General features: G+C 48.0%; 1 protein-coding gene across 2 annotated transcripts in view; it reads right to left on the bottom strand.

Annotated features, from left to right (window-relative positions):
- LOC139239221 (RAS guanyl-releasing protein 1-like) overlaps positions 1-18636 on the bottom strand; it is a 202887-nt gene that overhangs the window by 90415 nt on the left and 93836 nt on the right. For both annotated transcript variants that reach the window (XR_011588617.1, XM_070867901.1), the window contains exon 2: positions 18319-18500. Coding sequence is in view for 1 of the 2 variants with exons in the window: in XM_070867901.1 (XP_070724002.1) it covers positions 18319-18500 (182 nt within the window). In the remaining variant the exon portion in view is untranslated. The remainder of the gene's footprint in view (positions 1-18318; positions 18501-18636) is intronic.

The following is an 18636-nucleotide window of genomic DNA, read 5'->3' as shown; positions in this document are numbered from 1 at the left end:
CTTCGAAATAGTGGCATAGGATTTTTACATGCACCTGAGAAAGCAGACGGGGCCTCGGTTTAACGTCTCATCTGAAAAGACGGCACCTCTGACAGTGCAGCACTCCCTCAGCACTGCACTGGAGCATCAGCCTAGATTTAAGTTCCTGGAGTGGGACTTGAACCCACAACCCAAACCGTAAATGTAACGCCTCTATTTAAAAAAGGAGGCAGACAAAAAGCAGGAAACTATAGACCAGTTAGCCTAACATTTGTGGTTGGGAAAATGCTGTAGTCCATTATTAAGGAAGCAGTAGCGGGACATTTGGAAAAGCATAATTCAATCAAGCAGAGTCAGCATGGTTTTATGAAAGGGAAATTCTTTGAGGATGTAACGAGCAGGGTGGATAAGGGGGAACCACTGGATGTGGTGTATTTGGATTTCTAGAAAGCATTCGATAAGGTGCCACATAAAAGGTTACTGCACAAGATAAAAGTTCACGGAGTTGGGGGTAATATATTAGCATGGATAGAGGATTGGCGAACTAACAGAAAACAGAGAGTCGGGATAAATGGGTCATTTTCCAGTTGGCAAACAGTGACTAGTGGGGTGCCGCAGGGATCGGTGCTGGGTCCTCAACTACTTACAATCTATATCAATGACTTGGATGAAAGGACCGAGTGTAATGTAGCCAAGTTTGCTGATGATACAAAGATGGGTGGAAAAGCAAATTGTGAGGAGGACACAAAAAATCTGCAAAGGGTTATAGACAGGTAAGTGTGGGCAAATTTGGGCAGATGGAGTACAATGTGGGAAAATGTGAGGTTATCCACTTTGGCAGAAAAACTAGAAAAGCAAATTATAATTTAAATGGGGAAAAATTGAAAAGTGCTGCAGTACAGAGGGACCTGGGGGTCCTTGTGCATGAAACACGAAAAGTCAGTACACAGGTACAGCAAGTAATCAGGAAGGCCAATGGAATATTGGCCTTTATTGCAAGGGGAATAGAGTATAAAAGCAGAGAAGTCCTGCTACAACTGTACAGGGTATTGGTGAGGTCACATCTGGAGTACTGTGTACAGTTTTGGTCTCCGTATTTAAGGAAGGATAAACTTGCATTGGAGGCTGTTCAGAGAAGGTTCACTAGGTTGATTCCAGAGATGAGGGGGTCGACATGAAAATAGGTTGAGTAGGTTGGGCCTATACTCATTGGAGTTCAAAAGAATGAGAGGTGATCTTATCGAAACATATAAGATAATGAGGGGGCTCATGGATGCAGAGAGGATATTTCCACTCATAGGGGAAACTAAAACTAGGATTCATATTCGCAGAATAAGGGGCCACCCATTTAAAACTGAGATGAGGAGGAATTTCTTCTCTCAGAGGGTTGTAAATCTGTGGAATTCTCTGCCCCAGAGAGCTATGGAGGCTGGGTCATTGAGTATATTTAAGGAGGAGAGAGACAGATTTTTGAGCGATAAGGGAGTCAAGGGTTATGGGGAGCGGGCAGGGAAGTGGAGCTGAGCCCAAGATCAGATCAGCCATGATCTTATTAAATGGTGGAGCAGGCTCGAGGGGCCAGGTGGCCTACTCCTGCTCCTATTTCTTATGTTCTTCTGTCTCAGAGGCGAGTGTGCTACCCACTGAGCCACAGCTGACACAGATTACATCCCAGAACATGAACAGTGAATCTCGTTTCCTGGTGTAGTGTGTTTAGGGAGGAATGGAGGAAAGGACATCAACTCTCTGCCCTTCATCGCATCGTGCCATGGGATCTTTTGTAAATGCCTGAACCATCAGAACTGACATAGAAACATAGAAAATAGGTGCAGGAGTAGGCCATTCAGCCCTTTGAGCCTGCACTGCCATTCAATATGATCATGGCTGATCATGCAATTTCAGTACCACATTCCTGCTTTCTCTCCATACTCCTGATTCCTTTAGCCGTAAGGGTCACATCTAACTCCCTTTTGAATATATCCAATGAACTGGACTCAACAACTTTCTGTGATAGAAAATTTCACAGGTTCACAATTCTCTGGGTGAAGAAGTTTCTCCTTATCTCGGTCCTAAATGGCTTACCCCTTATCCTTAGACTATGACCACTGGTTCCGGACTTCCCCAACATCGGGAACATTCTTCCTGCATCTAACCTGTCCAATCCCATCAGAATTTTATATGCTTCTATGAGATCCCCTCTCATTCTTCTAAATTCCAGTGAATATAAGCCGAGTCAATCCAGTCTTTCTTCATATGTCAGTCCTGCCATCCCGGGAATCAGTCTGGTGAATCTACGCTGCATTCCCTCAACAGCAAGAATGTCCTTCCTCAGATTAGGAGACCAAAACTATACACAATACTCAAGGTGTGGTCTCAGCAAAGCCCTGTACAACTGCAGCAAGACCTCCCTGCTCCTATACTCAAAGCCTCTCGCTATGAAGGCCAACATGCCATTTGCTTTCTTTACTGCCTCCTGTACCTCCATGCCTACTTTCAATGACTGATGTACCATGACACCCAGGTCTCGTTGCACCTCCCCTTTAACTATGTATGAAGACCTGCAAAACGCATCTTGGTTTAACATCTCTTCAGTACTGCCCTGATGTGTCAATTCAGATCATGTGGTTGAACCCACAATGTTCTGACAGTGTTACTAAAACTGGGCCATTTGAGTGCATCTAAACAAGAGATAAATCTGAAGGAGTCATGTTTCAAAAAGTACCTACTTAAAAAACTGTGAAGTGCCGTGAGAAAGCAGCCTGCACCATCCAACATTCAGGGTGGGCTTTACATTGGATCACACAGGATATACAGCACAGAAACAGGCCATTCGGCCCAACCAGTCCATGCTCCACTCGAGCCTCCTCCCGTCTTTCCTCATCTAAATCTATCAGCATAACCCTCTATTCCCTTCTCCCCCATATGCTTGTCCAGCCTCCCCTTAAATACATCGATACTATTCGCTTCAACCCCGCCCTGTGGCAGCGAGTTCCACATTCTCACCACTCTCTGGGAAAAGAAGTTTCTCCTGAATTCCCCATTGGATTTCTTGGTGACGATCTTATATTGATGGCCTCTAGTTATGCTCTTCCCCACAAGTGGGAACATTCTCTCCGTATCCACTCTATCAAAACCTTTCATCATTTTAAAGACCTCTATTAGGTCACCCCTCAGCCATCCCTTTTCAAGAGAAAAGAGACCCAACCTGTTTGTCCTTTCCTGCTAGGTACACCCTCACATTTCTGGCATCTTCCTTGTAAATCTTCTCTGCACCCTCTCCAGTGCCTCTACATCCTTTTCCTTCCTCGATTTTGAGGGACTGCCAATGATGATAATATGGCGACCAGAACTGTATGCAGTACTCCAAGTGTGGTCTAACCAAGATTTGATACAGGTTCAGCATAACTTCCCTACTTTTCAATTCTATCCCTCTAAAAATAAACCCCAGTGCTTGGTTTCTATTGTATTTGGAATGTACAACGTCGGTGTAGCTATGGTAACTATAGAGATGGAGCCATGGTTTGGAGGATTGGCTTCAGTTACCAGGCAGGCTGTTCATCTATGGTCAGTCTCTTCAGCTCTTGACCAGGACCAGTGGAAGGTGCATTGGAGCAGTCCAAGGCGACCTGGTCTTAATTGGATATCCCATCCTCACACTACCGGCAAGATTAGGAGCTGCATGTTCCGGTGTTGTCCACATTAGTTTTCACCTCAGATATGCGAAGAGAAAAAGATTAGTGAAGACAAACGTAGGTCCCTTGCAGTCAGAATCAGGTGAATTTATAATGGGGAACAAAGAAATGGCAGATCAATTGAACAAATACTTTGGTTCTGTCTTCACGAAGGAAGACACAAATAACCTTCCAGAAATACTAGGGGACCGAGTGTCTAGCGAGAAGGAGGAACTGAAGGAAATACTTATTAGTCAGGAAATTGTGTTAAGGAAATTGATGGGATTGAAGGCCGATAAATCCCCAGGGCCTGATAGTCAGTATCTCAGAGTACTTAAGGAAGTGGCCCTAGAAATAGTGGATGCATTGCTGATCATTTTCCAACAGTCTATCGACTCTGGATCAGTTCCTATGGACTGGAGGGTAGCTAATGTAACACCACTTTTTAAAAATGGAGGAAGAGAGAAAACGGGGAATTATAGACCAGTTAGCCTGACATTAGTAGTGAGGAAAATGTTGAAATCAATTATTAAAGATGAAATAGCAGTTTGGAAAGCAGTGACAGGATTGGTCCAAGTCAGCATGGATTTATGAAAGGGAAATCATGCTTGACAAATCTTCTCGAATTATTTGAGGATGTAACTAGTAGAGTGGACAAGGGAGAACCAGTGGATGTGGTGTATTTGGACTTTCAAAAGGCTTTTTTCAAGGTCCCACACAAGAGATTGGTGTGCAAAATTAAAGCACATGGTATTGGGGGTAATGTACTGACGCGGATAGAGAACTGGTTGGCAGACAGGAAGCAGAGAGTCAGGATAAACGGGTCCTTTTCAGAATGGCAGGCAGTGATTAGTGGAGTGCCGCAGGGCTCAGTGCTGGGACCCCAGCTCTTTACAATATACATTAATGATTTAGATAAAGGAATTGAGTGTAATATCTCCAAGTTTACAGATGACATTAAGCTGAGTGACGGTGTGAGCTGTGAGGAGGACGCTAAAAGGCTTCAGGGTGACTTGGACAGGTTGGGTGAGTGGGCAAATGCATGACAGATGAAGTACAATGTGGATAAATGTGAGGTTATCCACTTTGGTGGCAAAAACATGAAGGCAGAATATTATCTGAATGGTGGCAGATTTGGAAAAGGGGAGGTGCAACAAGACCTGGGTGTCATGGTACATCAGTCATTGAAAGATGGCATGCAGGTACAGCAGGTGGTGAAGAAGGCAAATGGCATGTTGGCCTTCATAGCTAGGGGATTTGAGTATCGGAGCAGGGAGGTCTTACTGCAGTTGTACAGGGCCTTGGAGAGACCTCACCTGGAATATTGTGTTCAGTTTTGGTCTCCTAATCTGAGGAAGGATGTTCTTACTATTGAGGGAGTGCAGCGAAGGTTCACCAGGCTGATTCCCGGGCAGGACTGACATATGAGGAGAGACTGGATTGACTGGGCCTGTATTCACTGGAGTTTAGAAGTATGAGAGGGGATCTCATAGAAACATATAAAATTCTGACGGGACTGGACAAGTTAGATGCAGGAAGAATGTTCCCGATGTTGGGGAAGTCCAGAACCAGGGGACACAGTCTAAGGATAAGAGGGTAAGCCATTTAGGACCGAGATGAGGAGAATCTTCTTCACTCAGAGAGTTGTGAACCTGTGGAATTCTCTACCGCAGAGAGTTGTTGAGGCCAGTTCGTTAGATATATTCAAAAGGGAGTTAGCTATGGTCCTTACGGCTAAAGGGATCAAGGGGTATGGAGAGAAAGCAGGAAAGGGGTACTGAGGGAATGATCAGTCATGATCTTATTGAATGGTGGTGCAAGCTTGAAGGGCTGAATGGCCTACTCCTGCACCTATTTTCTATGTTTCAATGGCGGCGGTGAGCATTTCCGGACGGGCCGCCGGGACTCTAGCATCCCGCCGGGACTTTCGGGGCCGGTTTCGACGGGGCGGGGAGCATCACCGCCCAGAAGAGGCAAGCCGGTGTGCAATGCCCCCGATCGCGACACCAGCTCACCTTTTAACTTCCGCCGGCCTGTAGACCCCGCAGCGCCCCCTGCTGGGAACATCTGGGAAAACAGCGGTCCGACCTGTAGCGGCCGCAGTGAGGTCAATAATGTCCACCTCAGGTCAATGTTTTTTCTCTTTTTTGGGGCGATTTATGTGGTGGTGGTGTGGGCTATGTATTGGAAATGTTTTTGGTGGGTTTTTTTTCAGGTTTTTTTCTCCCCAGGCCTCTCAGGGCACTCTGAGACCGGCTGTTTAGCTCAGCATTTTCCCATGCTCAGCCGGCCTAGCGCCCTGAGAGAGGTGTGTCACCCCTCCCTTAGCGCTGCGACCCACATTCAGGGCCCAGCTGCCCAATTTTGCTGACTGAGGTGCAAACTGTTCCCGGGCGCAAACTTTATTGCCCCACTGCCATTACCGCCCCGAAAATCAGCAAAGCTGAAATTCCAGCCCAAGGAACCTACCAAGTGAGTCATCACGTGTATGAATATATAACCGTTCTGAACTCGTTTCTTTCTTAAAAAATTCAAATATGGCTTTGCTGCGATGAGGCCATTGGGACAGTTGCTGTTGGTCTGTAGACTGTGATCTCAAGACCACTCCCATTGCCCAGATAAGCAGGACGTCGAGACGAATATTGCAAAGCTACAGCCTTAATTCCAGTTATCGTCATCCGAATCAGAGGTACTTTTGCATTCTGGGCCTGGTATTTATAGAATCAAGTCATTACTCAATGGTGTTACCACATCAGATTCTCCATTCTCTAGAAGCAAGTTAATGGAGCTAAAGCAGATGGTGCAGCTGAAAAACTAGAGATGTAACTCAGTGATTATCTTACTGACTAATTTTAGACTGCCTGGTGCTCAAATGCAAATGGCTGCAGTTGTGATGGTTATCACCATTTCTCGTCAGACCCCTTCGAAATCTAATCTCACCAAATCTGCTCCGCAGCTCAACCAAATCTCATTGGCCAGGAGAACTGCGGGCAGACTGATCGGGGCAAGAGGCAAATTGATTCTGAGAAAAGGCACCCGCAAATGAAATCCTCTCGCTCACTTACGAACAGAACAATTCTGGGCGACGGAGGGGAGAAGATGTCCTCGTCACTCGCCTCCCTTCCCGAGCCCTAGATGAGACGTTAAACCGAGGCCCCGCCTGCCCTCTCAGCTGGACACCTTGGGCTAGAAATTCGTTATTGCCCGCTTTGAGGCGGTGATACCGCTGGGCGGCTACCTTTAACGCCGGGCGATGTCTACTGCCTCAAAGTGGGATATTCAGTTGTATCGCCCCCCAAGAGGAGAAGCGTTGCGCAATTCTCTTCGGGCGTTAAAGGACCATCGTAGGGCGGTAACGCTTCTCGGGTTGAGGCGCTAGGATATCGGCATCCCAGCGCCTAAAGAGGAGAGGAGGTCGACCATGTGGAACCTGCAAATCAAAATGGAAGGGAGGCTATTCAGCCTCCCACAGGTAAGAGAGGTAAGTAAATTGTTCAAACTGTGACTCTGGTCACTTACCTTCTCGTTCCCGGCGACGTCGCCCCGGGATGCTTTGTGCACCATCCACTTCCCCCGTCGGGAGCAGCGCTTGGCGCTACGGCAAGCCACAACAGTCAATTTCGGAAACGCGTCACAAAGGGGGCGTCGCACAGTCGATGACATCACCAAGGGGCGGCGCCAGAGTGGGTAGTGCTAAATGACAGCGCCGCCCCTAAACCAGCAGTGAGGTTCGCGGCAGGCCGTCACAGTGCAGTGCTCGGGCAGGACCTGCTTAGCGGCCCCGTTAGAGCCCCTCTCGGGTGCTAATGGTGGCGCTAAACAGCCGAATTTCTCCCCCAAAAGATCTACACATGTGCAGGGCCTGATGTCCTGGCCAATATTTATCCCTCAACCACCATCACTGAAATATATGATCATTATCACGTTGCTGTTTGTGGGACCTTGCTGTGCACAAATTAGTTATCGCCTTTCCTACAGTGACTACACCTCGAAAGTACTTCAGCCACATACTGTGGATGCAGGTAATCTGAAATGGTGGAAATACTCAGCAGGTCAGGCAGAAACTCTGGAGAGAGAAAGAGAGTTAGCGTTTCAGGCTGGTGAACCGATGAAGGGCCATTCACCCAAAACATTAACTCGGTTTCTCTCTCCACAGATGCTGCCGGACCTGTTGAGTGCTTCCAACATTTTCTGTTTACACTTCAAAAGTACTTCATTGGCTATAAAGCGCTTTAAGACGTCCTGAGGTTGTGAAAGGCGCTATATAAATGCAAGCTATTTTCTGTGTACACGTCCAGTGTTCTAGCCAATGGTGCCATATGATTTTGTAAACTGACCATGTGTGGAATCTGGTCATGGAGCATTCCTTTCTCCTGGGCCACAGGATGTTATCCAAAACTCGGCGGCCCGTGTCCTAACTCGCACCAAGTCCCACTCACCCATCACCCCCTGTGCTCGCTGACCTACATTGGCTCCCGGTTAAGCAATGCCTCGATTTCAAAATTCTCATCCTTGTTTTCAAATCCCTCCATGGCCCTCACCCCCTCCCTATCTCTGCAATCTCCTCCAGCCCCACAACCCCCTGAGATGTGTTCGCTCCTCTAATTCTGCCCTCCCTGATTGTAATCGCTCCACCATCGGTGGCCGTGCCTTCTGTTGCCTGGGCCCCAAGCTCTGGAACTCCCTCCCTAATCCTCTCCTTCAAGATGCCTCTTAAAGCCTACCTCTTTGACCAAGCTTTTGGTCACCTGCCGTAATTTCTCCTTGTGTGGCTCGGTGTCAAATTCTTTGTCTTGTAACACTCCTGTGAAGCGCCTTGGGACGTTTTACTACAATAAAGGTGCTATATAATTACAAGTTGTTGTTGTTATCCTCAGGAACCGGGAGCCACGGTGAAATGGTGAAGAACAATGCCAGGGTTGGAGCTGCTTTAATGGCCTGATGTTGATCTCAGTTTGGAAACAGGGGCAATAAAGATGTTAGCAGACTCCTGCTTGCGCTCGCTAGCCGGTGACCTCTGGTGTACAGTGTGGGCACCAATGAGCGGGGTCAAGATCTGGCTGAGTTGTGATGCTTCCCATTGCCGAATAGCCAGCCTCAATTTCCCATGTGGTGTTATTCTAACACCAGCGGCAACTCAAGGAGACTGTACATTCAAAATTATGAGGGATTTTGATAGCGTAAATAAGGAGAAATTGTTTCCACTGGCAGAAGGGTCGGTAACCAGAGGACGCACATCGAAGGTAATTGGCAACAGAACCACAGGAGAGATGACGAGAATATATTTATATTTTGTTTAAACGCAGCGAGTTTTTGTGATCTGGAACGTGCAGCCTGAAAGGGCGGTGGGAGCAGATTCAATAGTAGCTTTCAAAAAGGGAATTTGATAAATACTTGAAAAGGAGAAGCTTGCTGGGCTATGAAGAAAGAGCAGAGTGGAGTGGGACTGATGTGACAGCTCTTTCAAATAGCCAGCACTTGAATAATGAGCCGATTGGCCTCCTTCGGTGCTGTAATATCTCTGATTCTGGGGAGAAGAGGGAGGGGTGAATTCTCTCCGCGGACTTCCAGGTATGTCAGCGGACTCCGAGGTGGGACGGGTGTGACTCATACAGCTCGCTGATCTGCTCGGAATGTGCTGATCGTTCGGGAAACGCACATTCCTCGGCTTTCTGTCGGCTTTAAGGGCAGAAGGTTGTTCCTGGAAATGGAAAGCGACCCAGGCTGAATTAACCTTGGCTGATGTGGCTTTTGCGACAAACACACCAGCGCTTTTGTTTGGGTTATCGGACGCCCCCGTGTTCCAGCAATGGTTCAAAAGGTCGGCCCGTGTTAACCGTCTGAGCACTGAACGGGAGGGGAGGGCATTCAAAGACGCAAAAGGCGTTTGGGGGAGGGGGGGGCACAATATGCATGAGGGGCTTGCCCCAGTCGTTAAGGCAGCGAGTGGGTCAACTCTATCAACCGGGAAGCTCTGGCTTTGATGCCTGGTCTATGCTGAGTCCAAGGGGCTGAAATTGCCCCTTGCGATAAGGCCACTGACCGCTGGAAAGCAGCAGCCACGGGGCGGCGCGGAATGGCCGCCGATTCTCTGGGGTTTGGAGCAGTGTCCCGGACCGCTCCGCCCACTTCCCCCCCGCGGTGTGCACGCGCCGACCCCTTACTATCTGGCGGGGGCCCCCCTCACGAAATTGCCCCTTGCCCGAAGTTGCCCCGCCGGAATTGCTCTGCCACTTTCGCTGTCGGCGCACCCTCTGTGAAATGGCAGCGCGACCGCCCTTAAAGTGGCTGACGATTATGACCGCGGGTTCGGCCGGGCCGCCAACATACAGCCTGGCACCCGCCTCTTGGCCCGGCCGAAACATTCCCTCCTGGTGGCCCGGTGGACCTAAATAAAACGAATGCAGAGTTGGCCACCTGGCTCGCTCCTGTAACTGAAGAGGAGAGGCGCTGATGACAGACAGCCTCGGTCACTTCCGCCCCGTCCCCATGAGGAGGCCACTTCCGCCTCGCTGGTGAAAAAAAAAAATCACAGAGAGCTGAATTTCGACAGATAGGCCGCCGCATCCATTTGAAAAAGGCAGGTGCGCTGTGTTTCAGGCAGAGGGCAATGGTCCAGCGGGATTATCGCCCACTACCCACACCTGTCTTCTCGTTACTGACCGACTTTGGTTCTCCTTTTTATTTATTCCTGGGGTGTAAGGGTCATTGGCAAGGCCGGCATTTATTGCCCATTCCTAATTGCCCCTTGAGAAGGAGGTGGTGAGCCACCTTCTTGAACCGCTGCAGTCCGTGTGGTGACGGTTAGGGAGGGAGTTCCAGGGTTTTGATTCGGTAACTATGAAGGAACGGCCGATATATTTCCAAGTCGGGATGGTGTGTGACTCGGAGGGGAACGTGGAGGTGGTGGTGTTCCCATGCGCCTGCTGCCCTTGTCCTTCTAGGGGGTAGAGGTCGCGGGTTTGGGAGGTGCTGCCGAAGAAGCCTTGGCGAGTTGCTGCAGTGCATCTTGTAGACGGTGCACACTGCAGCCAGGGGGCGCCGGTGGTGGAGGGAGTGAATGTTGAAGGTGGTGGATGGGGTGCCAATCAAACCTTGATCTATGTTCCCAGTTCCCTCTGCCTCTGCTATCCAACTACTACTAGACGCTCAGGAGCACTCAACGATCGCTTCCACAATTCACCAACTGTAGTATGCAAAGTCTGGGATATGGTTTGCCGCGATCCTTTGATACCCCTTCTGCAGTTTCTGGTATCACGTATTTGCAAATCTGCACAAAGCAGAGACGACGCAAATGTAAGAACGAAACCACATAAGATCAGTCCTCCCACTGTAGATCTCACACAGATAGGTGGTGATCATCACTCTCCGACATTTGTAGGAGGAATCTGGAGTCAGGTCAGTAACAGTGTAACTTCTCCTTTAAAGAGAGTATAACTTGCATTTATATAGCACCTTTCACAACCGCAGGATGTCCCAAAGCACTGTACAGCCAATGAAGTACTTTTGGAGTGTAGTCACTGTTGTAATGTGGGAAACGAGCCAGCCAATTTGCGCACAGCAAGCTCCCACAAACAGCAATGTGATAATGACCAGATAATCTGTTTTTGTTATATTGATTGAGGGATAAATATTGGCCCAGGACACCTGGGAGAACTCCTCTGCTCTTCTTCGAAATAGTGCCGTGGGATCTTTTACATCCACCTGAGAGAGCAGATGGGGCCTCGGTTTAACGCCTCATCCAAAAGATGGCACCTCCGACAGTGCAGCACTCCCTCAGTACTGCACTGGAGTGTAAACCTGGATTTTTGTGCTCAAGTCTCTGGAGTGGGACTTGAACCCATGACCTTCTGACTCAGAGGGGAGAGAGCTGCCCACTGAATGCTGGGAAGCTGAGAGGTGTATGCTAGGAATGTGAGAAGGTGAATGCAGGGAAGATGGTATATCAAGAAACGCCTATCAAGATTACAATATCCTTCAGTCCTGCGCATGTCATGAAAAATGGTTTGAAATTCATGAACATCAATATTGTTCCACATTCCATGCAGCCTCAGTGAGTTCCAGTTACTGTTCTACTTGAGTTGATGCCAGTGCATTGTGGTCAGTAAGTAAATTCATCCTGTCAGCTGTGGCTCAGTGCATAAGGTTGTGGATTCATAGTCCCACTCCAGATACTTGATCACACAATCTAGGCTGCTAGTGCAGTGCTGAGGGAGTGCTGCACTGTTGGAAGTGCTGTCTTTTGGATGAGACGTTAAACTAAGCCCCCGTCTACTCTCTCAGTTGGTCGTAAAAGACACTATTTCGAAGAAGAGCAGGGGAGTTATCCCTGGTGTCCTGGGCCAATATTTATCCCTCAATCAACATCACTAAAGACAGATTATCTGGTCATTATCACATTGCTGTTTGTGGGAGCTTGCTGTGTGTAAATTGGCTGCCGCGTTTCCCACATTACAACAGTGACTACACTCCAAAAAGTACTTCATTGGCTGTAAAACGCCTTGGGATGTCCTGAGGTCACGAAAGGTGCTAAATATAAATGCAAGTCTTTCTTTCCCAAGCTCGGTGAGTGAGCTGGTGCTGGGGATTGAGACCGAGGTTTGGATGCAATCACACAGTCGCTATATGGATGGGGTTTCGAAATCAAAGCAGCAGATAAAGAGTGGCTCTTGGCAGGATGATTCTGAGGTGAAGTATGCCTCATGGCATTCTACACCAGCTCATCTGATGCAGTGGGTCACAGAGGCAGCAACAACAGCAACTTGCTCTCGCACAACACCCTTGCAGGACTAGGGAACAGTAGCATAGTGGCAATTTACTGGACTAGTAATCCTGGACTAACAACAAGGTGACAAGAGCTCAAAACCCACCTCGGCAGCTGGGGAATATAAATTCAGTTCAGTAAATAAATCTGGAATAAAAAGTTTGTATCAGTAATGGTGACCGTGAAACTACCTGATTGTTGTAAAAACTCATCTGGTTCACTAATGTCCTTTAGGGAAGGAAATCTGCCGCCCTTACACGGTCTGGCCTATATGTGACTCCAGACCCACAGCAACGTGGTTGACTCTTAACTGCCCTCTGAAATGGCCTAGCAAGGGCAATTGGCATTAAATGCTGGCCTTGCCAGCGATGCCCACATCCTGTGAATGAATTTTTTAAAAAATGTGTGGCAGAAACAGGCATCTGTTCCTGTGTGTGCGCATTCCTCTCGGTCTGTGCTAACCTGAGTGGTAGTGTGTATCATCCTGTCTCCATCACTCTGTATTTGCATTTCTATCTGTCTCACTCACTTTTTCATTCTGTACAACTGCAGTTCCATCATGCTCCCGTATCGATGTCCAGTTTGATGTTTGAAAACAGACCAACTAATTCACACACAATCAAGTGTCCAACATAAGGGAATGCACTAATATCAGCTGTGGCTCAGTGGGTAGCCCTCTCGCCTCTGAGTCAGAAGGTTGTGGGTTCAAGTCCCACTCCAGGAGATTTGAGCACAAAATCTCAGCTGACACTCCCAGTGCAGTGCTGAGGGAGCGCTGCACTGTCAGAGGTGCTGTCTTTCGGATGAGACGTTAAACCGAGGCCCCGTCTGTTCTCTGTGGATGCAAAAGATCCAGTGGCACTATTTCAAAGAGTAGGGGAGTTACCCCCGGTGTCCTGGCCAATATTTATCCCTAAACTCCCCTCCCTCCTGTTGTTCTCCTGGACATCAGCTAACTCACCACAGTCTGTGGATTCAACCGAGAACCTTCTCCATGGCTCAACTATTGACTGCCTTAATAACAACTTGTATTTATATAGCACCCTTAACATAGAAAAACATCCCAAATCGTTTCACAGGAGCGTTATCAAATAAAAATGGACACTGAAGGAGATATTAGGACAGTTAACCAAAGGCTTGGTCAAAGTGTAAGGTTTTAAGGAGCATTTTAATAAAGAAGAGAGAGGCTTCGGGAGGGAATTAGAAACATAGAAACATAGAAAATAGGTGCAGGAGTAGGCCATTCGGCCCTTCTAGCCTGCACCGCCATTCAATGAGTTCATGGCTGGACATGCAACTTCAGTACCCCATTCCTGCTTTCTCGCCATCCCCCTAGTAGTAAGGACTTCATCGAACTCCTTTTTGAATATATTTAGTGAATTGGCCTCAACAACTTTCTGTGGTAGAGAATTCCACAGGTTCACCACTCTCTGGGTGAAGAAGTTTCTCCTCATCTCGGTCCTAAATGGCTTACCCCTTATCCTTAGACTGTGACCCCTGGTTCTGGACTTCCCCAACATTTGGAACATTCTTCCTGCATCTAACCTGTCTAAACCCGTCAGAATTTTAAACGTTTCTATGAGGTCCCCTCTCATTCTTCTGAACTCCAGCTTAAGGCATAGAAACCGAAACACATCGCCAACAATGAAAGGCAGATGAAACATCGGGGTGTGCAAGAATTGTAAAATTGGAGGAAAGCAGAGATCTGAGAGATGTTGGACTGCATGAGATAACAGAGATAGGGAGGGGGACGAGGTCATGAAGGGAGTTGAATATGAGGATGAAGAAGAAAAGACTTACATTTCTATAGCACCTTTTGCGACCACTGGATGTCTTAAAGCGCTTTACAGCCAATGAAGTACTTTATGAAGTGTAGTCACTGTTATAATGTAGGAAACGCAGCAGCCAATTTGAGCACAGCAAGCTCCCACAAACTGCCACATCACAATGACCAGATAATCTGTTTTAGTAATGTTGATTGAGGGATAAATATTGGCCCCAGGACACCGGAGATAACTCCCCTGCTCTTCTTCGAAATAGCGCCACGGGAACTTTTACGTCCACCTCAGAGCGCAGACGGGGCCTCGGTTTAACGTCTCATCCGAAAGGTGGCATCTCTGGCAGTGCAGCACTCCCTCAGCACTGCACTGGGAGTGTCAGCCTAGATTTATGTGCTCAAGTCCCTGGAATGGGACCTGAACCCACAACCGTCTGACTCAGAGGCGAGAGTGCTGCCCACTGAGCCACGGTTGAGAATTATAAAATGGAGACGTTGCCAGACCCGAAGCCAATGTCGGTCAGCATGCACAGGGATGATGGGAACAAGATTAATCAATAAGTGGTGGTGTGGGGGCTGGGGAGGATGAGAGTGTGATATTTGAGGTTGGGTGGGAACACTCTGAAATTGGGCTTAGACTTGTGGAATGATGGATTACATTCTCTGCTGGCTGCCGAGGTCCTCAGTAAAGGAAGTTAGCGACAATCACAGCACAATTTGTTATATATGCAGACTATCGATATACTCTCTGTGTAGTCACTGTATAGTTGCATAAGATGGAGACTTGTTACCTGATGTACAATCAATAAGGTTTACACTGTATATATACTATACTGGCACCACTAGAGGGTGCAACTGGTGAAGACCGGGGTTTCCCGCCCCTGTGGCAGAGGCTGTCCACCAGAGGGCACTGCGGTGGGAGACCTGAGGGTCACCTGCATAGGTGTGCAGGGCCCAGTATAAAAGGCTGCTCACCATCCTTGCGCCTCACTCTGGAGTTACGAATAAAGGACCAAGGTCGCTACAGTTTGAGTACAACACATTGCCTCATGTAGTCATTCATAAGTGCATGACAAACATAATACAATTCTTATTGGCTTTCGATTCCAAACATCAAATTACCCACAATTCAATGCAGTGCAAACGGGCACGAAAGCATTTGGCGAGGTCACACTGGTCAAATGTGAGCTGCTTCCTTTGAAGTTGGACGTTTTATTTTGAGTGCAGAGTAGAGGGAGCTGTACTATGTATAAAACTATATGTACTATATGTAGCTGACCCGTGAGCGCTTGAAGCTAACACTGGGTGCTTGCAGAAGAGCAAGGAATTCTGCTGTCCCGGCCAACATACCTCCCCAACAATACCACCAAAAACAGTCAGTCTGTGTAGTCTTGCTGTGCGAAAAATGGCCAACCAATTTGGACCACAATTGCACGGTAAAATAGCTCCCTGGATGTCCAGGCCTTTTCAGCTGTTTCTGAGAACAGTGATAACGAGAAAGCCAGGGCAAGTTTCTTTTTCGAAAGCGATACCATTTGGAAATCAGGCCTCCAAGAAGTAGAACTTTTGTTTGAAACTGTTGGCAGGCACAGACCCTCACCAAAATATTCGTGTTATGTGATAACCAACCAATGGCGAGAGAGAAGTAAAATCGAAGAGTCACAAAATATAACCAAGAATGAAAGACTTGCATTTATATAGCGCCTTCCACGACCACCGGACGTCTCAAAACGTTTTACAGCCAATGAAGTACTTTTTCGAGTGTAGTCACTGTTGTAATGTGGGAAACGCAGTGGCTAATTTGCGCACAGCAAGCTCCCACAAACAGCAATGTGATAATGACCAGATAATCTGTTTTTGTTGTTATGTTGACTGAGGAATAAATATTGGCCCAGGTCACCGGGGATAATTCCCTGCTCTTCTTTGAAATAGTGCCATGGGATCTTTTATATCCACTTGAGGGGGCAGATGGGGCCTTGGTTTAACATCTCATCCGAAAGATGGCACCTCTGACAGTGTAGCGCTCCCTCAGCACTGCACTGGAGTGTCAGCCTAGATTTTTTTTGTGCTCAAGTCCCTGGAGTGGGACTTGAACCCACAACTTTCTGACTCAGGAGGAGAGAGTGCTGCCCACTGAGCCACAGCTGATACTCGAGAAACGCTCTGTCCTGTCTCAGCGATTTTGTGGAGGAGAGAGCGTGAATTCTTCATCGATTATCTCAGGGATCCTCTGAAAAATACTCAAAAAGGGGCAAAATCCCAGGGCAAACCATCCTGTTCTTCATACTTTGGGCATCTTTACTAGACACCCTGACAGAATCCTTCATATCATGGAAGCACAAAATGGTTACAGCACGGAAGGAGGCCATTCGGCCCATCGAGCTTGTGCAAGGGCACTTCAGCCAGTCCCACTCCCCCGCCCTTTCCCCGTAGCACTGCAAAATTTCCTTCAGGTACTTATCCATCATCATCATCATCATCATAGTCGGTCCCTCGAACGAGGATGACTTGTTTCCACACGAGAGTTCACAGATGTTTCAATGAAAGACCCGATTTTCCAGTCCTGAACTCCAATTGAGGGGAGCGGAAGATGCCTGTGCGTGGATTTTTTTAACGTGCGGTGACCATTGTACACCAGCTACCACACGGGCCTGACAGAACTAGGCCTTTATCCAGTGGCGAGGGTTAACCAGGACGACTGGAGACCTGCTCTGCTGCACGGACCTAGTGCGCACGCATATCGCAGGGTGGGCTGGTCCGTGCTGCCCCTGGGTCCTCGCCTCTTCTGGGCCCTGTACCCTCATCTGTCGCACCTCCATCACAATCTCTTGCCGCTCTTCTGCCATAAACATTCGTCGCACCTCCGCCACAAACATTTCTTTTCTGTATGACTATAATTTCCAAGAATAACTAATTACAAGCAATTTAAAAGTGACCAGAAACCATCCCATTCTTTCCTGACTCTATGCTTACCCTGGATATTTAACTGCGCCCACTTGAGATCCCGGTCCCGGTCTGGAGGCTTCTCGATTGCCAACTCGGAGCTGTACTGAGCAGGTGCATCCATTGCAGCGACGTCATAAGCTTACGTTTTTTTTCCCTGCGCATGCGCAGAAGGCCCGGCTGCGTTTTTCGGCGCAGACAGCAGGCTCTACCCCCTGAGGTGACTGGCCACGCTGCACGGCTTCGGATTGCAGCATAAACATCAGGGAAAGTTCGGACGTGTTTTTCTGGTGCATTTATGGAGCTAAATAACCGGTGAGAGTGTGTGAGAGAAAACGGGCTTGGGCAAAATTGAGCCCATTGTGTTCACTGCCTTAATCAGAGCCCAAATTGTTCAGTCACTCAAAGAGTTCACAGAAGGGCAGTAAACCAGTCATATTTCACGTGTTACTTTTTTTCCTGTTAGTCAGAACTTCCAGGGAGGAGTCAAACCTCGGAAAGTGACAACGTTTTTTCTTATGTGGTTCTGGTTTCCACCAATGGGAACAGTTTCTCTCTATCTACTCTGCCCAGACCCCTCATGATTTTGGACACCTCGATAAAATCTCCTCTCAACCTTCTCTGCTCTGAGAACAACCCCAACTTCTCCAGTCTATCCATGTAACTCAAGTCCCTCATCCTTGGAACCATTCTCATAAATCTCATCAGCACCCTCTCTGCGATGATTCTGCAACGAAATGCACCTCGCTAACGTTTGGGTTGTTTCGCCTGTGGGGAATCCAGCTCCATTAGCGCATGGGAAGCATAACCAGAGCCCGAGGACACTCAGACTGAAGCCTGTTCATGCTGTATACACCTACATGGCCTCTACACACAGTTTTGAAAAATGTTAATTTGCTCACTACTCCCAGCAGTGGCAAGCTTAAAGTCCTCCTACCCCTGTACAGTCCATTAGGGTCTAGTCAAACACTGAACCCTTAAACTCTTCTGTAACTGCAAATATAAATCAGCTACAATCCCCCCCCACCCCACCCTGTTCACTCCCCTCTCCAGATAGCCACAGTTTTGTTTGCGTAGCGTCAGCTCCATATCGAAGCGATGCACTAACATTTCACAAAGCACCGCTCCTCTCACTCTCACTCTCACCAGTCAGACTGGAGATGGTCTCTGAAACAGACACTTACCGAAGGACTGGACACACTTCATGAGGAGTTCGTCCAGGCTCAGAGCCTTGGTGAGCTGAGGCATGGACATGATAGCTTTGGCCTTGCTGATCTCGGCCGGGCTGGGGCAGGTCATTCTGCGTCGGTTTTGCCTCTGGATGGCCTTGGTGCCCAGCGTGTTCTGGTATTCATGACGAGATTTCCTGCAACGGGGAGAAAAGAGAGAGTTGGATAAACAGCGGAGCTCAGTGTGAGAACGAGAGAGAGACTTCAGCTGTGTCTCACATGAGAGGCTGTGCTAAATACGTCAATAAGCAGGGAGATTAAAAAGGGAGTTAA

The sequence above is a fragment of the Pristiophorus japonicus genome, chromosome 26 (genome assembly GCF_044704955.1).
Source record: "Pristiophorus japonicus isolate sPriJap1 chromosome 26, sPriJap1.hap1, whole genome shotgun sequence".
Taxonomy (NCBI): domain Eukaryota; kingdom Metazoa; phylum Chordata; class Chondrichthyes; family Pristiophoridae; genus Pristiophorus; species Pristiophorus japonicus.
Note: the sequence above shows the minus strand (reverse complement) of the source record. Positions and strands in the feature narration are given on the sequence as shown.